The 24433-nt window shown below is 34.5% G+C and overlaps 1 protein-coding gene across 1 annotated transcript in view; it reads right to left on the reverse strand.

The window, feature by feature from the left end:
- Positions 1-16727: 16727 nt before the first annotated feature.
- ipo11 (importin 11) overlaps positions 16728-24433 on the reverse strand; it is a 131905-nt gene continuing 124199 nt past the window's right edge. The window contains exon 30 of the mRNA XM_042762477.1: positions 16728-17819. Within this exon, the coding sequence (XP_042618411.1) occupies positions 17655-17819 (165 nt within the window). The 3' untranslated portion in view covers positions 16728-17654. The remainder of the gene's footprint in view (positions 17820-24433) is intronic.

Below are 24433 nucleotides of genomic sequence, written 5' to 3' on the forward strand. Positions count from 1 at the left end.
GGCAGACTGAAAGATGTGCAGAAGTCATTTATAAAACATGAAAAGGTGAGAGATTCTATTGATCTCTCGGTCAAATTCATTGCTTTTAATATGACACTTTAAAAGTCTTCCTTTAACGGGATTCTTTTACCTAAAAATGAAAATAATTTACTCACCCTCGTGTCATTCCACACCTGTCTGGGTCTACTGCTAAATATTGATAGACAAAAAATAAATAAATAAATAAAATAATCTACTAATTTTCAATCAATTAGCCTCTATGTTTGGCATAACTTAATTACTAATCTGCTAATTGGCTTCTCAACCTCAGTGAGAGGTCTGTGGTTTTAGATTTACTCCCTTAAAGGAATGGTACTCCTAAAAATGAGAATTTACTGAAAATGTACTCACCCTCAGGCTATCCGAGGTGTAGTCTTTTTTCCCCCATCAAAACAGATCACAACAGAGGAAATTTAGCATTACATCACTTGTTCGCCAATGAAAATATGACTCCATAATTCATAATAACACTTCCTGCAATGAAAAAGTCCATTCCCTGTTGTCCTCCCATATTTAAATCCACTGACCTATTTGTTTAAAACTGTTTGGGATTGTTTTCGCTTGTAAACAGTACTTGGTTTGTGCATATTTCTCACCTGATTCAGAAGAGCAGACATTTATTGAATTTTTACCGGAGAAAGCAATATTATGGATTTTGTATTTTAGCCGGAAACAAAGGTTTGATGTTAAGAAGTGAAGGAAATGATGGATTAATGATGGATTTGTTGATTACACACAAGCAGTTTGTTGGATTGCTTACATTATTTGTGGATTATTGTGAAGTTTTTATTAGCTGTCTGAACTCTCATTCTGACGGCACCCATTCACTGCAGAGGATCCATTGGAGAGCAAGTGATGTTAAATTTCTCCAATCTGTTCTGATGAAGAAACAAACTCTTCTACATCTTTGATTACCTGAGAATGAGTAAATATTTTGTGTGAACTATTCCCTTAAAGTTTTAATGCCCTAGCTGTAGCTGTAACACACACACACACACACACACACACTGAGCACATACTTGCTACTACAAAGAGCAAGATCACAAAGCTCTCTGTGATGCTCCACATTCATCCCCTTCTGTGACCTGCTCGAGTCAGTCCATAAAGCAACAACACACTTTAATCCTCCTGTATCCATCCCCGTATTTACACAAAGAGTTATAATTAACTCTGTTTCACAATGCAAATTCCTCTCCTATAATCCTGTTTTTGTCAGTGGATGTTTTGTTCTGCATGCAATAGATAACATATCTCATAATCAAACATTAAGAGTCAATGCTAATGTGCATAAAGTTTCTTACTGGGGAAAAAGTTTCATGCAAATTTTAGTAAGCAAATATTGCACAAATATCCTGTGATGTTTCCTGCGCGGAATGTGCACATTTAAATGTTTGTATAATGTGGCATAAAATGTCACAAATTAATATGTCACATTCCTTTTCTACATGTCTTTGATCTGTAAAAGCCTCTGCATTATTAACCTAGAAGCTGTAATTACTATATATACAGAGGGTTACTGTGATTACGGGCAACACAGAGACATCAGACTAACAGAATGCATAAACAGAAACAAGACTAAATAAGTTTGTGCTCAGTTCAAAACAAATTATTAACAAGAATCCGTCTTCATAGCTAATAAAATGAAAATAAAAAAAAATTTAAATGACAAAAACAATCAGGATACTAAAACCTTAACTAAAATTAAAATGAAAACAGAAAAATAAAAACTAATTTAAAATATTAATAAAATCATTTTATTGTAATTTCAATAATTATAGTCTCAATTACACTAAAATAACCATGGTCAAAATGGATTTAGATTACTGCAAACATACATCATTCACTTATGCATGTCACATCATATCATAATGCTATATATATAATTAATAATATTTGATCATATATTTTGATTTGACCTGGGACAAATAGGTTTTTGTTAAAAAAATAAAATAATAATTGATCCACATTTTAGATTTCATTAGATGTCATTATACCATGTGACTGAATTCAATATTCAAATAAACATTATCTTTGTAAAACTGCTTTGAAACAATATGTATTTTAAAGCACGATACAAATAAAGTGAACTGAACTGAAAATCTCCGAGGTCCAGTAACTTCCCAACCTGATTCAATTTTAAGGACTTTAAACAGTTTTATCGCACAGCTAGAAGTCTAACCTTAAACTGATTTCAAATAGATTTTTGTCTCCTATTACGGTGAGGCTATTTATATTATTTTAGATTGATTTACTACGTGGAAAGCACTAGAGAAGGTCATTAAAGAACAGACCTTATCCCTTCAGCTCTTATCAGGAAACACCATTTTGAGTGTATCGCAGAAAACACAAGCACTTCTTCACAGGACTCGACTGATTTCAAGAGACAGTGCACTTACCCCCAGGAGAGCACTCACACATAACCACAGCATGTGTGTTCAGACAGGACTTCAATTTTGTACTACTACAACAGAGGAAAAGAAAAGAGTTAATGGTGAGGAGTGTCATTTTTATTATTATTAGTAGTAGTCGTAGTATCCCAGTTTAATATGCAGAGGCAACCATATATTACCGAATGTTGGAGTGTTTGGGAAACAATCATCATTTTTACAGTGATACAGTTCAAGATCAAAAGTACTTGAAAAGGATATAGGTCATAGTGATACTAAGAATGTGTGTGAGCTTTGTATATTAATAGCTCAAATGGAAACTCTCAGATTGGTGGCTCATCTTAATTTTTGGTCTCATTACACTTCACTGATAACATTTTCTGTTTGAAGCCATCAGATTTCATCCCCAGTCAATCCCATGATCATTACGGGATTCTCTGGGATTCCATTCGCATTCATTTATTCCCTTCGCTGCTCTGTTCTGAGTCACTAGGCCTTGTTCTTTGTAGTCTATCCTTTTAAGAGGTACGAATCCCCCTCGTGAGTTTCTTTGCCTGGAGCTCAAAAAGTAGAAGCCTTAAAGGTGGCAGACAGTAAGGAACTCAGGGTAAAGAGAAACGCCGCTGTATCTCAAGGAGGGCAGGGGACCGAAAGAGACTGACAGCGAGAGGAAATTAAAACTGAGAAAAGAGATCCTTTATGTCAATGCAAATCTTCCACTGATATTTCTCTCTGCTTAAAGAATAAACCTGATTCTAAACTACTTTACATACTAGTGCAAATGCAAGTGGTAATTTTTCATTCTAGCCATTCTGACGCTGCAATACTAATGTTAGACAAAAAAATAAAGACAAATATCATAAAGGAAACAAATGTTCACACTATGCTTGAACGCACGCTTAAGGCCTTATGTTCAGTCTTTCTTTTCTTTTTTCATTCTTTTACCAATGCATCATAAAACAAATCCATTTAAGGTGTCACATATTATTTCATTTAGTATTATTATTAAGATTTACTTGTTTATTATCCACTAATATAATTAATTAAATATGAAAAGCAACAGTCAGGTGTAATTATAGGCTGTTAACCAAAATAATTAAATGTTGTTCATTACAGTTATTCAGTGCTTATGTAATTGAACTCCAACATGAAGACTAAAGCATAAACACATTTCATTTAAAAAAGTAGGGAGCAGTGGGAGGACATTGTGGGGGCAAGAAAGAAAAAGAATGAAAGTACTTCACTCAATATCAGGGCCAAGAACACTCACAGTCTGTAGTTTAACGAAATAACATCCTTCAGGGCCAAGAACACTTTGCTATCTTTGAGGTATTTTTGAGTTGTAATTACTGCTTTAATAGTTCAGACCATCATTTGAATAATTCTGTCCTTATAGGCATAAAATAAATACTGGCATTTTAATATGTACTATTTCATATATACAAGACGGTTGGCTGCTTGCTCAAAAATTGTAGAATTCAATTCAATTTTTGCTTTAAAAAGGAAGTGTTTCTGAAAGCACATTATGTTTGGTCACGTACAAGGAAACAGACCTATGCAAATCCATCATAACCTGTTGGTCTGATCTTGCTTTCTGAAATGAGGTGACTCCGGTGTTCTCCCAGGCTCTGGGGCTTGTGTAAAATACCTTTGCAATCATATCTGCTTGTTAAAAAAAAGAATAATACATTACATCATTAAAAAAAATTATAAAAATTAAAAAAATAATTTTTATCTTGCACAAAATATATACAAATTAATACATTACATTAGTATACTCTATTCAGAAAACTACACACAGTACACATTACGATATTGGATGCAGTGTTATAATATATCTGTTATATCTAATTAGAAATTCATAAAGTTATATAGCTCTAGCTCTTCCAGGTTATTTTGAACAACAATTGTGTTGCAGCATTCAGAGGCACAGTCTCTCATTCTATAAAGTATAAGGCGAAACACTCTTACATTTACAGACAAGCACACAAAAGAAACAGAGACAAAAAAAAATGTCAGGCAAGGCAAGGTCAAAACATCACATTTTGTCTCTTAGTAAGAATCTTCAGCTAATTCATATTCATTGAATTTCAGTCAACATGCAATTAAGTGTCAGAAAAGATTACATTCTTTTTTTTAAAGTTATGCTAAAGTGTACTTATTATTCACAAGGGCACACAAGATCACATAAACAATAAAACTTAATTAGTTCAGTTGATTCAGTGGTTCACATTCGTATACTCTAGTCTACATCCCGTTCTTGCAGTGACCTTCAAGATTAAAAAAGTTCAGAATTCCGCCCAAAATATTCTGAAAACCCAATGAAATCACGTCCATCTAACATTGCCTGATGTTTGCATCATACCCAGCTACTGTCACTATATAACCATGAATAAAGTGATTCTTTGATCCTGAAAAGCAACTAAGTATGCTCACTTTGCCGGAGGGTCAGAATTTATCAGTTCATTCAGACCATATCCTCTCTTGAAACCTAAACCATGATTCAAGTCTCTTCTTGTTTAAATTAACAAAGCCCCTGAAATTCAAGATGTAGTGATTCATTCTCAGTGCTGAGGGATTAAATCAAGGAACATTGATTCACTGATTTGTCTGTGATGAGAACTTCCTCAACAGCTAACGAGTGCATAGCGAAAACACTTCTAGAAACCATCTCCTGGCATAAATCTGACAAACAGGGTTTTGTTAAAGCACAGTACATTATGTCAAGGTCCTCTGAACAACATCTTCCATAATGTAGTAGCATGATCGATCAGGACCATGTGACCTGGATTAAGAGCAGGTGAGGCGGCGAGCGCTCGCAGTGACTGACAAAACACCCAGGCTGCCAGATGATCAGACCCACCGAACATGCAGAGGAGAAGAATGAGATTGCGTGAAGCAGTAATCAATAAGTTGTCTACGCTGAAAAAATTCATTCAAAGCTTTTAATATCCCAACCGACAGAGCATTACAGAGTCTTAAATCTTCAAAAAGATGGGCTGCAACTCTCTAACCTTGGTTAGTGCTGCTCCATCTTCTGAAATATAAGATGGAGGTCCACACAAAATATATTTGCCATTACACCACTTATTAATAATTGATTTGTGTAACCGAGGGCCAAATATTGCTCATGCGGCGGGATAAAGACTTGCTACTTTGCTGTCATGCTGCGATGTCCCAACAGAAAATTTGTTGTGGTAAGAAGGCAATGACAAAATGCATCAGGATGAGAGCAGACCTTGAATGTGAAATTGCTGCCGTCAATCAGTTAAGATATAGTGAATGAATGCAGCATAACGACTAAAGCGAGAGCGAGAGCGAGAGCGAGAGTTTAATATTGCATGCCCACTTATTCGTGAACTCTGTGTTTGTGTGGGTTTTAAATATGTCAGTTATGCTCATGCATGCTTCATTTAATTTTAATGTTGCCTCGAGTCCTATCAAAATCATTTCCATAATCACAATTCCACTTTTCAGATTTCCTCATACAATATTACCGATGGTGAATTCTCAATGGACTGAGTGCCTTTGTTCATGACTTTTACAGTTCAGTTTCATTCACCCCATTGCTTCGTAGTTTGTCAGAAGGCATCAGCCAGAAGTCATGAAACATAAACATCTTTGAAATATGTCAGCATGGTTCCTCGGGAGCTCGATGGAGGCATTTGTTTTTCACTCAGAGAGCTATTTGTCTGGTAGCTGGCCTTGATGTTCTTTTTTGCTTACGTTGTATGTAAGAGCTATGATAGTCCTGGCAGACAATTTTCCGGCTTGCTACCACATCAAAAGAATAGAAACTCTACCTCAGACATTAAAAACAACCTTTAAAAGTACAGTTTGTTGCACACAAGCAACTTTAACATTTAGAACATTTGGCCTTAAGTGAATGCGGCAGCTCAGGGCATTTTATATTTTTTTTATCATATACACATTGCTGGAAATGGCCAAGCTTCACTGGGGGACTCTAGTTGGGGAGGTCTATTCAAACATAAATATAATAACCTCTATAATATATTAACATTATCAAGAAAATAAAAAAGCCAATATTGGCGAAAGGTTATAGTGAAAGGTGCTATAAATGATGACAAAATTCTTTCATTAATAATGTCATACTTAATTTTTTATATGGTGATCCTTGGCATCAAATAGTTGAGGAAGAAGACCATTATGGCTCAGTATTAATTTGTGTATTATATTTCATATACTTTTGTGTATTTGTGGTCTGTGAGCAAAGAACAGTGTATTTGCACATTCTTTAATTGCAACGATTGGATAAAGGATAGAACGCATTTTTATTTCTCTCAAAAATGTGGATTTGAGTTAATTTACCACTCACACTCTGCATATGCTGCGGCAAGTTGCTGAACCCATAAAGGTACCATTTTTCACTGACAGCGTACATTCACAGATGTGGGTAGCCAGACATAAATCAATTTTTGCTGTATACGGTTCTACCACTCAGACCTCAAAATGGCTCTTAAAACAAATAAAAGTAAAATAAGGCTTAATAAATCGAAAGTTAAAAACACTCACACTGATTTTGTATTTGCACTGATTCATGGTCCATGCAAACAATGAGTAGGAAAGGGTAACAAACCAGCGCTCCAGGAATAGAATGTATTTGACCAGACCAAACAATTGCTTCATAAGCCAACACCACCAGGATAGCAATATAAACCAGCAAAAGACAGTAAAATAAATCCATAAATCCATAAGGAAATGAAATCCCATCCTTCTGACATTATATAATCTGAATGTTATTCAAAAAGTATAAGCACACCAAAAATGAGCTGCATTTATCTATGAACGGAAAGACAGCTTTTAGAAAAGGCATTGCGGATTCAAGGCACACATAGGCACATCTGGCACTCTACAAGAATCAGACACATGAGTTTTGTGATTATGATCCAGGTATTTGAGCTAATCCACCCAAATGTGTCATCTATCCTACATGGACCTGAAAATATTGCTTTCAAATCTGAGCCTAAACTTAGCAAAGCTTGTTAAACCCGAAGCAAATTTCTTGGAGTTGAAAGCTTGATCTCTCAGAATGATTTTCAGTAAACAAAAAATTAAACTAAATTTAATTAAAGTTTACAGTTTCGCTTAGCTGGAATGTAAAAGTGTCCTGCCCAAACTGCGGCAGTAAAGATGGAAGCACTCATTCCTCTGTAATGCAATTGTATGCCACAAATTTGAGAAATGTAGAATTAAGAGACTGATAATTTAACCCAATTAATTAGATGGGGGTGTCCATATACTTCAGGCCATGTATTAAATGTTAGGACTATTGAAGAACTGCTTACATGACTGCTCAAGCAAATTATATGAAATTGGCCATCTGACCAATCAGAGCAGAGGAGGGGTTTAGAGAGACCGAATCTTAGAACTGCTTCAAACAAATAGTTTGAGAATCATTGAAAATGAGATGATATTAAATGCATATTATAAGAAAACGAAAGCATTTTTTGACATTGCATGCATGTAAACCTATTGTAGGAGACAATGGCATAGTAGGGGCACTTTAATGAATTGTACTGGCCACCCTTTTACCATCAGTCGGTCCTTATTATGTGGACTTACAAGTTCAGAAGGGTGCAAAATACACCATAGGTCCAGCAGTACAGATACCAATATAGCAGCAGACTGAAACTTGAGCCATTATTCACATTATCACAGACACAACCAAATGTAATATAACTATTTAATGTAATATTCACATTATGTCTATTAAAGTATATTTGCTCCCCTTAATAAATTAGATTAACATACAGTGCATAGCATATGAGTCATATGGATCAAATTTATGATACTTCTATGGTCCTTTTGTGTGCTGTTTAAAGCTTACAGCCTCAGTCCTCATTCACTGTAATGCTTTAAAAGAGTGGCCAGTGCATTCAGCATTTCTTTCCTTTTATGTGTTCATATGGGTTTTTCGAAAGACATGAGAATGAATAAATGATGACAGAATGAACATTCTGGGTTTAACAATTCCTTTAAAGTCTACCTGAACCAAACTGAACACAGGTTTTAAAGTGAACAAATAGTTAAAGGGGTCCTATTATGCTTTTTCACCTTTTCAACTTTAGTTAGTCTGTAATGTTGCTGTTTGAGCATAAAAAAGATCTGCAAAGTTACAAAGCTCAAAGTCTACTTCAAAAGGAGATATTTTATTTAACAGAAATCATTTAAAAAAAAATTACAACGAACGACTCATTCGCCTGTTCTAGTACACCCCCAAAACAAAATCAAGACTTGTTTTTATGTATTTATTTTATTTTAAGACACTACCATTTTGTACGTTTTTTTTCTCAAAGAAAATAATACTTTTATTCAGTAAAGATGTATTAACAGATTTGAATGTGACAGTAAAGACATATTCTTTTGAATTTTTTTATTCAGCATATACAAATGATTTCTGAAGGATCATGTGGCACTGAAGACTGAAGTAACGGCTGCTAAAAATGTTGCTTTGCCATCACAGCAATAAATTACATTTCAAAATATATTCAAAGAAAAAAAAACAGTAGTTAAAATTGTAAAGATATTTAACAAAATTAGTTTTTACTGTATTTTTTGATCCATTAGATGAACAGAAAAATTTATTATATAAAATATTTATATTTATTTGTGTATCATTCAAGACTAAATCCTGCTACACCTTTTCACTTTGTGAAATTCCTTTCTGCTGACCTAGCTGAGATGTTTCAGCTTCAACAATCAGAATCAGAAGGAGTTTTATTAACAAGTATGTTTACACACACAAGAAATGTAACTTGGCAACAGGAGCTTCCAGTGCAGAAGAAAGTACACACACAGTGCAAACATACATGATAGTGCAGACATATATAGAATTACACAGTAAAAATGAAATACACCAATATAAGAAAAACAGAAAAACAACTAATAGTGCATTAGTGTAAAATACAGAAATAGAAATATAGAGAAAAACATATAATTGTTTAAATGAATGTTCAAATATGTTATTTACAAGTGTACCGTTTATGTAGTTTGAAATATACAGTTTCCAGAAACAATGTATAAAAGTGTCAGTTATGATGGACAGTGTATAGTTGGGACCTTTTAATTGTTCAGGCTAAATATGGCTTGCGAAAAAAAAAAAGAAAAGTTCTTATGCCTGGCTTTTCTGTTGGTCGGTGCTCTGTATATTCTCCTGAAGTCCAATATCATCTCCACTCCACAAGTTTGTTGAGCTCCAGGTTGTTAAGACTGCACCAGACAGCCAGCTCTTTAACCTTCTGTCTGTAAGCAGACTCGTCTCCATTGTGGATGAGGCCAATGATGGTTGTGTCATCTGCAAACTTCAGGAGCTTGACAGAGGGGTCTTTTGAGGTGCAGTCATTTGTATACAGGGAGAAGAGCAGTGGGGAGAGCACACATCCCTGGGGGGCACCAGTGCTGTTCGTGAGAGTCTTGGATGTGAGTTTGCCCAGCCTCACTAACTGCTGCCTGTCTGTCAGGAAGCTGATAATTCACAGACAGATCAGGCATAATGGTATTGAAGGCCAAACTGAAGTCCACAAATAAGATCCTTGCGTAATTCCCAGGTCTGTCGAGATGTTGCAGAATATAATGCAGTCCCATGTTGACTGCATAGTCATCAGACCTGTTAGCTCTGTAGGCAAACTGAAGATCCTCAAGGGTCCAGTGATGTCCTTAAAGTTGGCCAGGACCAGTCTCTCAAATGACTTCCACAGACATGACATGACCACAGATGTGAGAGAGACAGTGATATGATGCAGAGTCTCTGATGATTGCAAGAGAACACATGCTTCTCCAGAAGTGCAGACACCACAGATCACTGACGCTCATGTCAAAGGAGCTGTAATGATTACTTTTGGAGTCAAAATGTCTCATCAACAGCAGCATCTCCAGGTCCTAATTGAGTAGAGAAGAGTAATACAGGTGACTGTCTGGAGTCATTTCCTCATCTCTTAACCACAGGGGAGCTGTGTAATTCCCCAAAGGAATCATAGGAATGTGACTGAAAAGTGTGCAAATCAAAGGGTGGGAGGAAACCTGGTGCAGATAAACATGACTGCAATCAGAAATCATCAAACCTGAGCTGAACAGTTCAACACCAGCTTAAGAGTTCAACTCTGACAGTACTAAATGGAAAGCTCTTGATAGACTCAGAAGTTTCAAAATGACATCAAAGGGCCTTTTCAAAGAGAATAATCAAGTCACTGCCTGATGTTTGTGCTTAAAAATGGTTTATCACTTTCAAAAGAACTATAATCATTTGAAACAAACTACGAAGTGAACTGTGCAAGATTGTGGAACTGCCTATGGCCATCACAAAAATACTATAATGACCTCTTATAGCAACAATTTTTCTTTCATGTGATTCTAGCTGTTCCTTTAGAGCTATTTAGTTAGAATCCATTTGAAAAATGTAAAAAAAATAAAAAAAATATAAAAAAAAAAAAAAAAAAAAAATTATATATATAACCACAATTCAGTGCTAAATACATCAGAGAGATGAAACCAAACAAATGATTCATTTGAAATCTCTGATAGCTCTTGAATGCAGCAGTCAGAGTCTCAGGGTGCATGCAGCTAATAAGCTTTGCTGGAGGCACATTGAGAGCCTAAAGGCACAAAGACATTGTTAATGAAAAAGTATTGACCTATTCCAGCAAGTCACATAACTAAATTCTTCTGGCTGCTCATAAAAATAAGAAAAAGACCGCACTGATTAAGCACATTGTTGTGTTCATGTGCAATGAGTTCAACAACACCTGGAGCGATCAATTGCTTCATTTCAGTTGCACAATTACACAGACTCTTCTAATTGCTAACTCTAACAGCAGTAGTACACAAGTGGAGTCCCACAGAGCCACAAGGATTGCTAACATTAATATAACATCTTTCCACTCTCAAACGCTTTAGGGGTAATGCTAATGCATACTCTTAAAAATAAAGATTCCAAAAGTTTTTTTTTTTCACAGTGATGCCATAGAAGAACTATTTTTTAGTTCATCAAAGAACCCAAAAAACATCACATCTAAAAATAAATCAAAATAAACAATTATTCTTAAAAAAAATAAAAAAAATCAAAAGATTCAAAAGATTATAATGATTTTTTTTTATTTTTTTTTTGTGGAATAGAAAAATTCCATGGATGTACAGTATCATGATCCATTAATAATGCCATTGAAGAAACATAATTTTTTTAGGAGAATATACAAGTCAAACATTATAATGAGCATTACCACTATTTTTATTTTTTTACTTTTAGACTTACATTTACACTGTAATAATACTTAATTTAAAGTGAGTCTAAAATGTCAGATTTCTAACTTTTAAAAGACAATTTAAACAACATTTAAAAGACATTTTAAAAAGGAAGCATTTTCACTGTTTCCTGCTCATTGAATAAATCTTTAAAAAATATATACAATACAATAATAATACGTTTTTGGGTTTCATGACTATTCATCAGTTCTTATAGTTCATTTTTCTTTACTGTATATACCAAATGTTAATTTTTCATATATAACCCATATTTGCTTTTTTCCTGCACTACGTAAAATTATATTAAGCTAATATGATTATTTACATAAAACTGTAGATCTATATTTTGTTGTTAGCAGCATCAATTTTTTTTCCTTCAATAAAAATTGCAAATTCATCCTAAAGGAGAAATCATCTGTCTTTAGTCTTGCTTCAAGAGCATGTGCATGAAACACACTGAAATACATTTCAGGTCGACCGTCTTTAGCACTCAAAAGATTCCAGCCACCCACGTCTGCGAGCCAAGTACACCAGCTTCCCATTTCTCTGTTTTGACACCTCGACACATCATTTTGTTCCTTCTCCAGTTTAGAAACTGATTTGACACTTGAATGGATAAAAGATAGTGGCTTTCCTGTCACAATGAAAGCTTTGTTTGTGCTTCTATGTAATCATACTTTGCCAGACAAAACAGGAATTCCTATCTGGTAGTCACTAAACTGATGCAAAAGTTTTGATTTAAACAAGTGATTTACATGAGTTATATATGTCTACTAAGCCACCTGTTTTGTTATTAGGAATTAATTCCACCAATGAGCAGCAGCAGAGAAGACGTTTTGGACCTGAATGAGAAGTGAATCATACTATTGTTGCTAGTAAGTAGCGTAAGTGTTGGCAACAAACGTAATTAATTCTTTCTAAAATAGCAAAGGCTTTCCAGTAACACTATACTGTTTCAAACAAGTAGTGTACAGCAGAGTGCTAAACAGCTTTATATAGTAGCTGGACTGGTGTCACAAAAAACATTACCTGCACAGTTATAACAAAATTATTAACATATTATTACAATTACAAAATGCGAAATGGAATATTTGGTCATTTTTTAATAATTAAATTAATAATGGATAGTTATGTGTGGCCTAAGCTTTATTTAATATTTGTAATATATAATTTAGACTTACAGTATATTGACGATTTGTATTTAGATATTATTATTATTTTTTTTTTAAGTACAAAATAGTACTTAAACACGGCACTATTTTTCTAAAATGCTCATTAAGGTAAATTTTACCAATTGTTTGCCCCCCCTGCTAAATAATAAAACAACAACAATCAAGCTAGTGCACCAAGCTAGTTCACCAAAGTGAGCAGAGGCACAGAAAAGTATATAAAGCACATTGACCATGCAAAGAACTAGTCTGGAATGAACTGAATTGTTTAAGCCATCACTCAAAAGAGTTTCTAGAAGTCCTTATAGATTACAGCTTGGCAGATTGTAGCTCTACAGTGACATCAAGCGTCTTTGCACACCTGGAGGCAACAGCTATGTGACCTTCAACTAGGACATTGAGAGATTCGGTGAGGGAGGAAAAGGAGCTCAGTTGTGTCAAGATTAGGCTTGAGGTGATGAGTATGCAGCCAGTTTGATATGTCAGAGAGGCATGCTGAGATCCTCTTTGAGATTGCATTTGTGGAGACAGAATGGAGGATAGAGACTGAGTATCATCTGCATAGCAATGACAGCAGTGACACAAAAGAAAACATTTCACTCTCTCAGACACAGAGGATTCAGTTCCACTCAAGTATGGTGTCTTTACACAGTTGTTGAAACGCAAGAAATATTGTGATAGTCCTGGAAGTCAGTAGGAAGGAGATGAAAATGATATTGACTGATTTCTGTGTTTATGAATTTATACAGCAGCTTTAACAGCAAAGCAAAAAAAAAATATTGTAAATTATTTTTGTAAAGAGAAAAAAAAATATTTTATAGAGAAAAGAAAAATAAAACGTGAAAGCACTGGCATGGCAACTACTGACCCGACTATTCCAGAAGAAACCAAAAAATTGATTTGTTGATCCCTGCCTGTTCTTAGGGCTTTTTATATAGATAACACATTACTTTCTGCCCTAAAAACACTTTCAAGTAAACCCCATTTGTGCTAAAAGTGTTATTCAGTGCGAACGATGTTGTTCAGTCAATACCAAAACAATTGGAGTCTTCCAGGATGTTCTGCTTCACATAAATCTCCCTCGACACAAAGCTTTCCAACAAATCTGATCCTGCCAATGCCTGGCACAGTCACTCTGTCTTTTAACTCAAATTCTGAACAATTATTACTCCAGATGAATGGATACGAAGTTTAAATGTTTGACTGAACTTGTCGAGCAATTATACTTGTTTATTCAGCACTGCAGACAGAAATGTCCCTTTAATTGGTTTAAGTAGGCCGCTGTAGCAAGCAGCATGATGGCAAGCGAGGGCAAGCTGTGAGGTGGAGATGAGCCAGAAACTTGTCTGAATGGTGATGGATCTGTTAAACCACTTGTGGGTTCCAGGAAAATACTGCTTTTGTTTTTTGTTATTCTATGGTTTACTGAAATGCCAGAGTTTTAGTAATTGTTTACATTTAAATACTAGTAAAAATCACAAGGTGCTTACAAGAGAGTAGATAATAACCTAATATAAGCGACACCAACTCTATCTTCACATCTCACATGATAAATAAGCATTTTCCACATTAGTCCCAGCCTCTGGCAGACCAGTGTACACTTAAACTGCTCCTGTAAATGATCAGGGCAACAGGCCGAACACTTCACTTAATTGATAACAGTATTTTCCATTGAGTAAACTCTTAGAATTTAGAAGATCTGGAATCCTAGGGTCCATTGTCAAGCATTGATTCCTGAGTCATTATTCTCAAGTGATTGCCTCACACTGAAGTCACTCTTAAATTAGCAACACAGCACTGCATTGTGGGATCTGAAATGACTGCTCATAAGATGCTTGTTGTTCAGTGCTTGTGTGCCCAGAGGGGGATTTAATTATATCGTAATCATCTCCTATACATTCTGAAGCCAATCTGTCCTCATTTCGTGTCGTTATCGTTTTCGTAGTATTGACGCAGAATGTCTCCTTATCAGTGTGATGAGGTAGCTTGCCCCGAACAGTTTTTTGTGACATCAATCGCATAAAATGTGCAAAACTGAACACGTTGTTACGTACAATGACATGCAAATATTACAACAGGGTTTTTTTTTCCTCAACATTTTTGATTAAAAATCCCCTCATCACAATACAGACAATATTCCAAGCTCCTTTATGTATCTATGTATGAATAAAATATTTCTGGTTCTTCTGCTGTATTGAAAAAGCTGCTTATTTTCAAACATTTTTACTGAGTGGTATTGAAAATAATTAATTCCATGATTCCAGAAGTTTTAAGAACTAAATTTTTATTTCCAGTAGATTTTTTTTGTCTTACATATTGCAATTTCTCAGTGAATTCATCCTGATATTTTAGAGCTTGACATAAATGTATATCACAGAAATTGAAATGACTTATTTTATATATATATTAGTCACCATTTGAATGGATCAAAACTTTATATATATATATATATATATATATACATATCACATGCATTTTAGTCTGGGACTAGGCTTAAGCCTTGTCTGTGAAACTGGGGGATGATGTATTAAGGTGGTGTAAACTTTTTGAATTGGATAATTGGGGTAAATTGTACTTATTTTGTCTTCTAGAGAACATGTAAATATTTCATGTAGCTACTGAATAAATGGAAAAACAAAACAGGAAAAATATACACCCTATGTGTATACACCCTTATTGCATCTTGTTTCCTTCTTGAGCATCTGTAAATGTTTTCACCTTTTGTAATAGATGTACAACAGAATTTGAAATTAAGTTCAGCTATATCATTAGTTTCAGCTGCTGTAAGAGCCAAAGCAATCTGAACATTTCTGGATGTCTCTGAGTAAATGTATGATATCAGCTCTGTATTATTAAACAAAAAGGTTCAGCTGCCAGGTTGCTTTTATGAGACACCAGTCAACAATATTGCTTTTTGCCAGTCATCAAGTATGGATACACCCCCAACCAGGCCTTCTTATTAATCTGAATCAAGCATGAAGGTCTAAATAGAACTTTTTACTGGCCATAAACATTTCATACTGTCAAAAAAATTGTAGATGCAATAAAAATATGTTCATCCCTATGAGAATGGAATTAGTTTTTTTTTTTTGCATATTTCTGATTCAAATAATGGTGTATCAGTCCCAGTCGATGAATGGTGAACAGACATCACCACAAAAAAAAAAAAAAAAAAAAAAAAAAAAAAAAAAAAAACAAGAAACGTGGTGCTCTTCTTGCTAAAGATTTTCTCAGTTTCTGCTATTTTTCAGTGCAGTGGACAGACCGGGGGCGGCCTGTGGGTGTGTGAAGTTGAGACTAATAGTTTAAGACTTTGATGCCAGACCTATTAAACAACAGATGTGAACCAGCAATGGGTTTGCTGGAATCAATCTCAGGAACCTTTTTTGCTTAGAAAGCTAGTTTCTAAACAGATCACCTTAAGGTAAGTGAACCTTTTTTAATTAACTAGCACCACTTAACACTTCTGCTTTAAAGTCAAGTAGTAGCCAAGAACTTGATCACTATGGAGGCTGAAAGTGAGAGACGTAAATAATAACCGTAATTCCAGAAATGCCACATGTAATTGGACGTGATTCACACATCTTGCCACCAGGGACTGTTTCTGGTTATTACATCAGCAAGAAAGAGTGGGCTTTATAGAGTGAGGAAAGCAAGATCAGTGGAAACTGCCAGGCCAAAACTATTCACCCAAGTGGATTAAATGCTCTTTGTTTTGCTTTTGTATTTTATTTAATTATTTCATCTATTTTTAATACTACACTCCAAAGCTCAGCTTTGACCGCCTCTGATTTCTGTTCCTCAGGTCATGGTAAACATTCAGAAAATATCAACCATTAGGTTTATACAAGCAAGCTAACAAAGTGAGCAGAGATTTTCAGACTATACTGAACTTTATTGAAGCTGCATCAATGAAAAAATAGGGATCAAAACTACAGAGCATAATGTGCTGTAATGTAACATATGCATGTTATTACAGATGTGAGATTCAACATCAGGTGTGTTAATGGTGGATAAATAAGGCTTAAAGCATAAGGCTTTTATTCAGACTCAAAATTAATTTCACAGTGACAGTCGTTCTACTGTATGACTGTGCTTTTTAACATCCCATTTTCAACCAAAAATATTTCTATAAATGTATACGCACTAATAATTGCGTGTACATAAAAAAAAGAGAAGCTTGCTACGTCAGTAAGAATATTCACTCATACATTTGCACTGTACTTGTGATTAAACTTGTGTGTACTTGTTTCATTAAACTGATGTATTTGGTTCTTATGCTCTCCTGTGAACCTCATGTGAGAGGTACAGTGTTGGAGCATTAGCAGCAAAAGTTATGGGAAGGTAAACATTTACATCCATCCATTTTTCATTATGCGTATCTGATATGAAAATACTTTCAATCAAAAATGTTAATGACTTTTTAGTAGTTCTTGATATACTGAACTTGGAGAAAACATGATGAGGGAAAAAAAATGTATTGTTGTCATGCAGTGTATTTTACATAAATACAAAAATTACAACTTTTTATATGAAGACTCAGTGTAAACACTGCTTGGGCCCTTTAAATGGCGCTTTCAAAACACTTTTCCTATTACAAAAACTTGGCAGCACAACTTATCTTCTTACAGTCTCTTTTTTCAGTCTAAGTAGATTTCCTCTCTGCCCCGTCTCAAACTGTGAAGAAAGTGTGTTTGAGGAAGCAAATAAAAGTGTGTGTTCAAAAAATATGGAAGATCTTTTCTCTGGGTTATCATTAAAATGCATTAACAGTCTTTAACAGTCTGCTGTTGCCTCTTCCTCACATGCCGTGGATGAACTCTTGCAGCTGTCGCACGATCTCCGTGTCCACCGTCTCCATGAGAGCCTGAAAGCCCTGGTCCCCCATCAACACCTGCTGAGCCTTCAGCTTCTCATAGACAAACTGCTGAAGAGAGACGCTGTGCACAGGGTCCTCAAGAGCCAGCTAGAGGAAGAAAAAAATTAAATTCACATGAGCATCACAAATGACACTTTCTACAAATACATTAGCTACTACTAATAACTACTAATGTGGTAAGACAAGTACATAATCTCTTTCCATCTTCTCAATTTTTACAAATATTCACGACGCTGAACCATTCAACCCTGTTATCCAGTTTATTTTAAACGGTTAGTTCACACCAAAATAAAAAATTCTGTTATTAATTACTGGGCCATTAAAGGTTTCAGTTGCGTTGTTGTCTATGCAGGGTCAGAAAAGCTCTAAGATTTCATCAAAAATATCTTAATTTGTGTTCTAAAGATGAATGAAGGTCTTACAGGTTTGGAACGACATGAGGGCGAGTATTAAGAACAGAATTTGCATTTTTTGGGGTGAACTAACACTAAGGAAAAAGTGATTAATTATCAACAAATATTTCCTTTTAATGTATTGGAAATACGTTTATCAGTAGCTATAAAACAATATTTTTTTCCCAAATGTATACTGAGTGACAGCTTAATTTTAGAAAACATTTACAAACCTTTTATCTATTTTAAGTTATGCAATTTTATTTATTTATTTATTTTTGGATTTCATTCTGTTTCGGTAGAAACTTCCATAATAAATATATTAAATAATAATACTAAACAGTGTTAATATATTTGGACAATTTTGGTAACAGGGTTGCAAAATAATAATAATAATAATAATAATAATAATAATGATTACAGTTTGACCTCCTGATGTTAATATACATTTTCCTCTCTTTCACTGACTATTTGGTGGGGAAAAATTAATAATAAAAAAGATAAAACTTTAGGGCCTATTTTAAACTGTGTATGTGCCAAATGTCAGTTTTTCGACAAACTTCAGAATTTATAAGTGTGAATGGATGATTTTAATATCGGGATATGTAACTGCAATGAATAATAAAGCACTCAACAACAACAAAAGAAAAAAAAAGGTCATACCAAAATAAAAAAAAAAGAAAGAAAGGTGAAATATGAGATACCTGCTTGCAGAAAAAAGTACAATGACAACAGCAACAAAAATTACGCTAAAAAAAGCAAATGAAAAACTGAAACAAAAAGCCTGTTTTTTGAGTCTTGTTGAAGAACTGCTTTGATATAAGAAATAAAAAATTGAACATTGAAAAGGTGATTAGGTGATAATTAATGTAAGATTTGCAGATATATAGAAATAAAAGTGCAAAACCTTTTTGATACTGGACCATGATCCTAATAATTGTTTTCTGTTCTACTTTTTATAAAATCATATCTATTCAATATCGATTCAAAATCCATATCTGTTTGGTGGATTTGTTGGAGGACAGAGACAGTGAGACACGTCAGCAGACAATTGTAAAGGAATTTTCTTGTTGTAAAAGCAAAGGCACCGATCCGAGCTCTTATCACATGTGTTTTAACACATGAAGACAGAAATGAAAATACATTCCCTCTCAGTATTTATATGCTAGTCACTGCTGTGGCCGCCTGCGCTAAAACAAAGGACTGACCTCTAGACCCTCATCAAGATGAATTCATTAATTGAGTTTGCTTTCCATTGCACAGAGTCAGACAAAGCAGTATCACACTTACTTTCTGTCATACACTGGGAAACATAATACAGGATTAGGGTTTATTGATAAAATGACTCAAACTGCTGTAGGATAGAAACCGGATTCTATTACATCTTCTTCTGCCTGAATCGCTTTTCTTCCATGAGCACGAGTTGAACAGGCAACAATGATGATTCCAGATGCACTCATTTATATTTAATTCTTTTTAATTTATTTTAATACTTATATTTGGCTTCAATTACTTTTTTTTTTTTTTTTGCACAAAAAAAAAATTGCACAAAAAAAATATATATAATATATATAGATATTTTTTTTTTTTTAAAAGCAGTTTAAGTATCTTTATATTTTTAGTAGTTATGACAATTCAAGCAGTCATAAATGTTAAAAATGGAGTAGTTGCATAAATTAACTTGATGCTTCAGTCTCTATTATGCAACAAATTACTAGAAAAATCAAAGTAAATGTAGCACTGCAGGAAATCTATTTAGGATGGTGTCATTTCCACCCTCTTTTTGACACTTGCTGATTGATATATTGATGACTTGATGCTTTCATTCAAACTGTTATTATTGTATGTTAAGCAATGTTATGGTTGTAAATATTACATAAACAGCTCATTAATACATTATACTTTTATTTATTCAGGTGCGTCATGGAGCGTACATCTGTCAATGTGATGAGCACTAACAAAGCCAGCTGTGATTTTTTTGTGATAATACTTATAATTCACATTAAATTAACTCAGCAGCTACCCTGCGGCATATGAAAAATAAAGGAAAAAATAAGAAAAAGTCGTTTTCAACAGTACTTCTGGATTTAATGATTCCAAATGCCACCATCTGGAAACTGTAATATGCACCAAAAAGGTTATGACAAATGTCTAACACACAGTCTCTCTCTCCACATAATACTGGTGTAAAACAAGACTCAACATTTACCTTCCTTGAGACATTTGCACAGAAAACATTCTCGCAGCAGATCTTCCCATGAGGGGTTTGATCGCACTGATTCATTTAACTCTTAACCTGTGATGGCTATCAGGCAAAGGTGTCTAAAAATGTGAATACAACCACCAGAAGCGTCAGGCTCATTCACGACCACTCCGAACATGATGCAAAAATAATCTTACCAGATCAATTGCTTAAATATACAACATTCATACACATATGTATGAACCTAATGCACTGTTTGAGTTCTCTCTGCTGAATGAATCACAGTGTTTCAAAGCCAAGGGTCCTCTGAGGAGTAAAAAAACTGTTTGAGTTCTTCACATATTTAGTCCGGAGGGATTTAACCTTAATAGCTGCTTATTTTTCTTTCTAAGCGAAGTCATAATGGATTTGATTTCACATGAGCACACTGCATTTAAACTTCTGGCTATACACACACAGTAATATACACTAAAACAAACTATAACCTGAATCACAGTGTTTCAAAGCCAAGGGTCCTCTGAGGAGTTTACTGCTGAATGAATCACAGTGTTTCAAAGCCAAGGGTCCTCTGAGGAGTTTAAAGGTACCCTCTGTAATTTCTTGTATATGCTGGCAATATGATAGCTGTCTAAGAATTGTATTAACAACTAGTCGTGTGAATGGAACGTCTTATATTATATTACTAATATTAGTTCAAAAGTTTGTGGTCGGTTAGTCTCGCGTAGCCAGACCTTCAGACTGACGGTTGAAGGTCTGGAATTCATGGCAGCTTTCATTGGCCAAGGCCCGCCTATGAGGCCGTTTGACCGGCATGTCAAACAACCAATCACAGTTCGTTTCATTCAGCGTCATGTTTCGGGGTGTGGAAATGTCACCACAACCACATAAGTCTGAGACGCATTTTAAAGATTCCATGCAGTGAACTTTAAATATTTCACATACTTTTGAAACTCCAGTGTTTAATTGATATTGATAAGCGCTCGTTGTCACAGTTGTAAACACGCCGGCTTTCTTTCGTGAGGGGGTTTGGCGTCACGGTATCTTTGTTTCCAGGCGGAACGTTAAAGAACACGACACAAGTCTCCCAGAAATCCTGTAGAATTCAACCAATCTGATGACGACTTCGACAATCCTGAAGTGTTTCCACTTTTGTGTCCTATATGCATCAGACGTTTAGCCAACGGTCCGTGGCTGAGACTAGTGGTCGGTAAGACTGTAAATCTCCCATGCTCACCAAGGCAACAAAAAAAAAAAAGAAAAAAAAAATAATAATAAAAAAAAAAAAAGTTTAAAAAAACACTAATATTGTGAACAGTTATTACAATTAATTGATTTACTGATTAACTGCTCAAGGTTTAAAAGAACAGCATTCATTTGAAACAGAAATATTCTGTAACATAATTAATGGCTTTACTGATTGATTTATTTATTCATTTCCTTAAAAAAAAAACAAAAACATCCACAAACTAAAAAACCAAACTTTTGAACAGTAGTATGCATATTTATTAGAAAACAAACAAAAACATCCACAAAGTAAAACAGAAAAACTATGTTGTTAAGTAGTTTATTATTAATATTTTTTTCACATACTGCTGCAATTTTCTCAAAATTCGGTACCATGATAATTAGAAGTCATCAGATCTATGTACCATGATATCATGGAAAATGTACTGCAGTGTCTATCAACACTAGCCTGCAACTCAAAAAAACTACATTACTAAAAAAAAAATACAATACACAAAAAAAAAAAGCTATAACCCAATTACACCAGATGACATCAACATGATACAAACGGAGTCTGAGCTTTTCCAGCATATTGGTGTGAAACACATTTGACCCTTCATGCTAATTACTTGACCTTTGAAGAGCTTTAAGATGCTGTAAAATGGCATGGCTATTAAAAAGGGGATTTTTTTTGCTGGTCAGGGTCATAAGTGAGGTTATTCAGTATAAAATTAAATGAGCTGTAAACAAAAATAAAATATTAATAAAAGAACCTCTCGCAAATCCAGTCTCTCTGTAATGCAGCTGCTGATAAGAAAGGCACTCTGACGCTCCTCTTTTCCATGAGCTTGAAAACAAATCATGCTGGTGCTCTTCAAAAGAATGACCTCATAGTTACAGTATCAATGTTGATACAGGAATCAGTTGATTCTAGATAAATGGTGGGGCTTGTGACCTTGGTAGTCACACAGAATTATACATACCGACTCAATCAGATCTCTCCAGTGATCCGATGTAACCTTGATGTTTTCCTGGGAACACGATCAATACATCTATCAATTGCAATGGGACAGCTTCAAAAGGAAAAAAAAAGAATAGCGGTTTTGAATCTCCACGGTTTGCTCAAAAAAGCATTCCATGAGTTATAGACATGTTTACTGTCATTAATAGCATGAAAACGCACAAGGATTCTTTTCTTAATGGATGAAATGAAGTGCAGTGATATAAGATCACCAGAATCCAATTGGGATGCACACAAAACAGCATCTACTGCCAAACGTGTAGGTCGAATGACAATAGGAAGCAGCATTGTCGACACTCGCACAGAAGAGACCCTGATTTTCTGAGGGTATTATTATCTCTTAGGAAAATCTATTAGTTCTGGAAACAAGAGTGAAATCTGAAGTCCTCAAAATGGGTTGTTATTGTAAGACATGAATTTTTCTCCAAGACCATAAAAACGCATGCATTGTTGAGACCTAGAAATGGCAGTTAGACACAGAAAGCACTTGGACCTTGAACAATTGAAGGGTTTTGTCGAAAAACAAGGATGGCTTTAAGGAAGAAGGCACTCCGAAAAAGAAGTATTATTCTGAGGAAAGCCAGTGCTATAAAGCACTTTGGAAGAAATCCTGCCCGAGCCGCTGTGAACATTTAATGGATTTTCATCAAATGAATAGAGTAAAAAACTATGAAAATGCCAATAAAGTCAACTATAGTCAAAAGTAAAGGCAGTCATCTATGTTTAAGCTCAACTGGACCCTTGACCACTTTTTTCCCCAGCATATTTTAGTCTCAGTGATCCCCCATACAGACTTTCAATTTAAAAAAGCAGGATTTACTCACTATCACTGTATAATAACTTTCATTAAGAACTTCACAATATTATAATGTGTTAAACAGATAATTAATCAGGACATTAGAAAATTGATAACATCTAGAATTTGACATTGTTTGTAAACCTGCAAGTTTTTCCCAACCCAAGGTACATGTAGCCCAGGGGTATTTATAAAGTTAAACTTATAAAACAGAAATAATGACATAAGGGGGGAAAAAATAATAATGTCATGATTTTTTTTTTTTTCAGTTCCTCTTTGAGGTTAAAAAAAGGAAAAAAAAGTGAGCCATATTCATGAAACACTTTACCAATTCCTGTTTAAATCATTCATAAATCAATTCTTTTGTACACTGTCCCACTGATTTGAATGTAATCTTTTAAAATTTTCATACTTATGAATAATTACCCAAAGGAATTTATTCTGCGTGTTTCATAAATAAAGTAACACGTATGATTAATAATAATAGCAAATTTTCATACTTATGAATAATTACTTAAAAAAAGGTCACAGTTTTGCAGATAGTCTTGCAGCTGTCAGAAAAGTCCTCTTCTCATTAATGTTTGTAACACGTATGATTAATAATAATAGTAGTTGTAGCAATAGTAGTAAGAGTTTGAGTTATTAGGAAGACATTTTTGGTTTGGTGTTCATGACGGGACACTGATGTGACTGCAGGGCTGCAGAAGATATAAAAAAACATATAAAAATACTTCTAACCTAAAAGAGGTTAGTCAGTCTACAACAGTAGACAGTCTAAACAACAAAAACAAAATCCATTTATGTTCATTTGGAAAATAAAATCCATTAGAGAAAATTGGATTATGGGCTCTCTCTCATATTGCTCATAAAGTGTCTATTCCACAAAAGAAAAGATGTCTGAGACTATCACTGCAGTTCCATTTGACACAATCTCAAAAATCACAGTCTCTAATGCTCTACATATAAATAAATTTTCATTTAAATTGAGGTCCTGAGACCTCATGCATAAAAATCTTTCAGCAGATTTTTGCATATGCTAGTTTCCAGATTTATAAAGCTCTATTC

This window comes from Cyprinus carpio, chromosome A8, assembly GCF_018340385.1.
Source record: "Cyprinus carpio isolate SPL01 chromosome A8, ASM1834038v1, whole genome shotgun sequence".
Taxonomy (NCBI): Eukaryota; Metazoa; Chordata; class Actinopteri; order Cypriniformes; family Cyprinidae; genus Cyprinus; species Cyprinus carpio.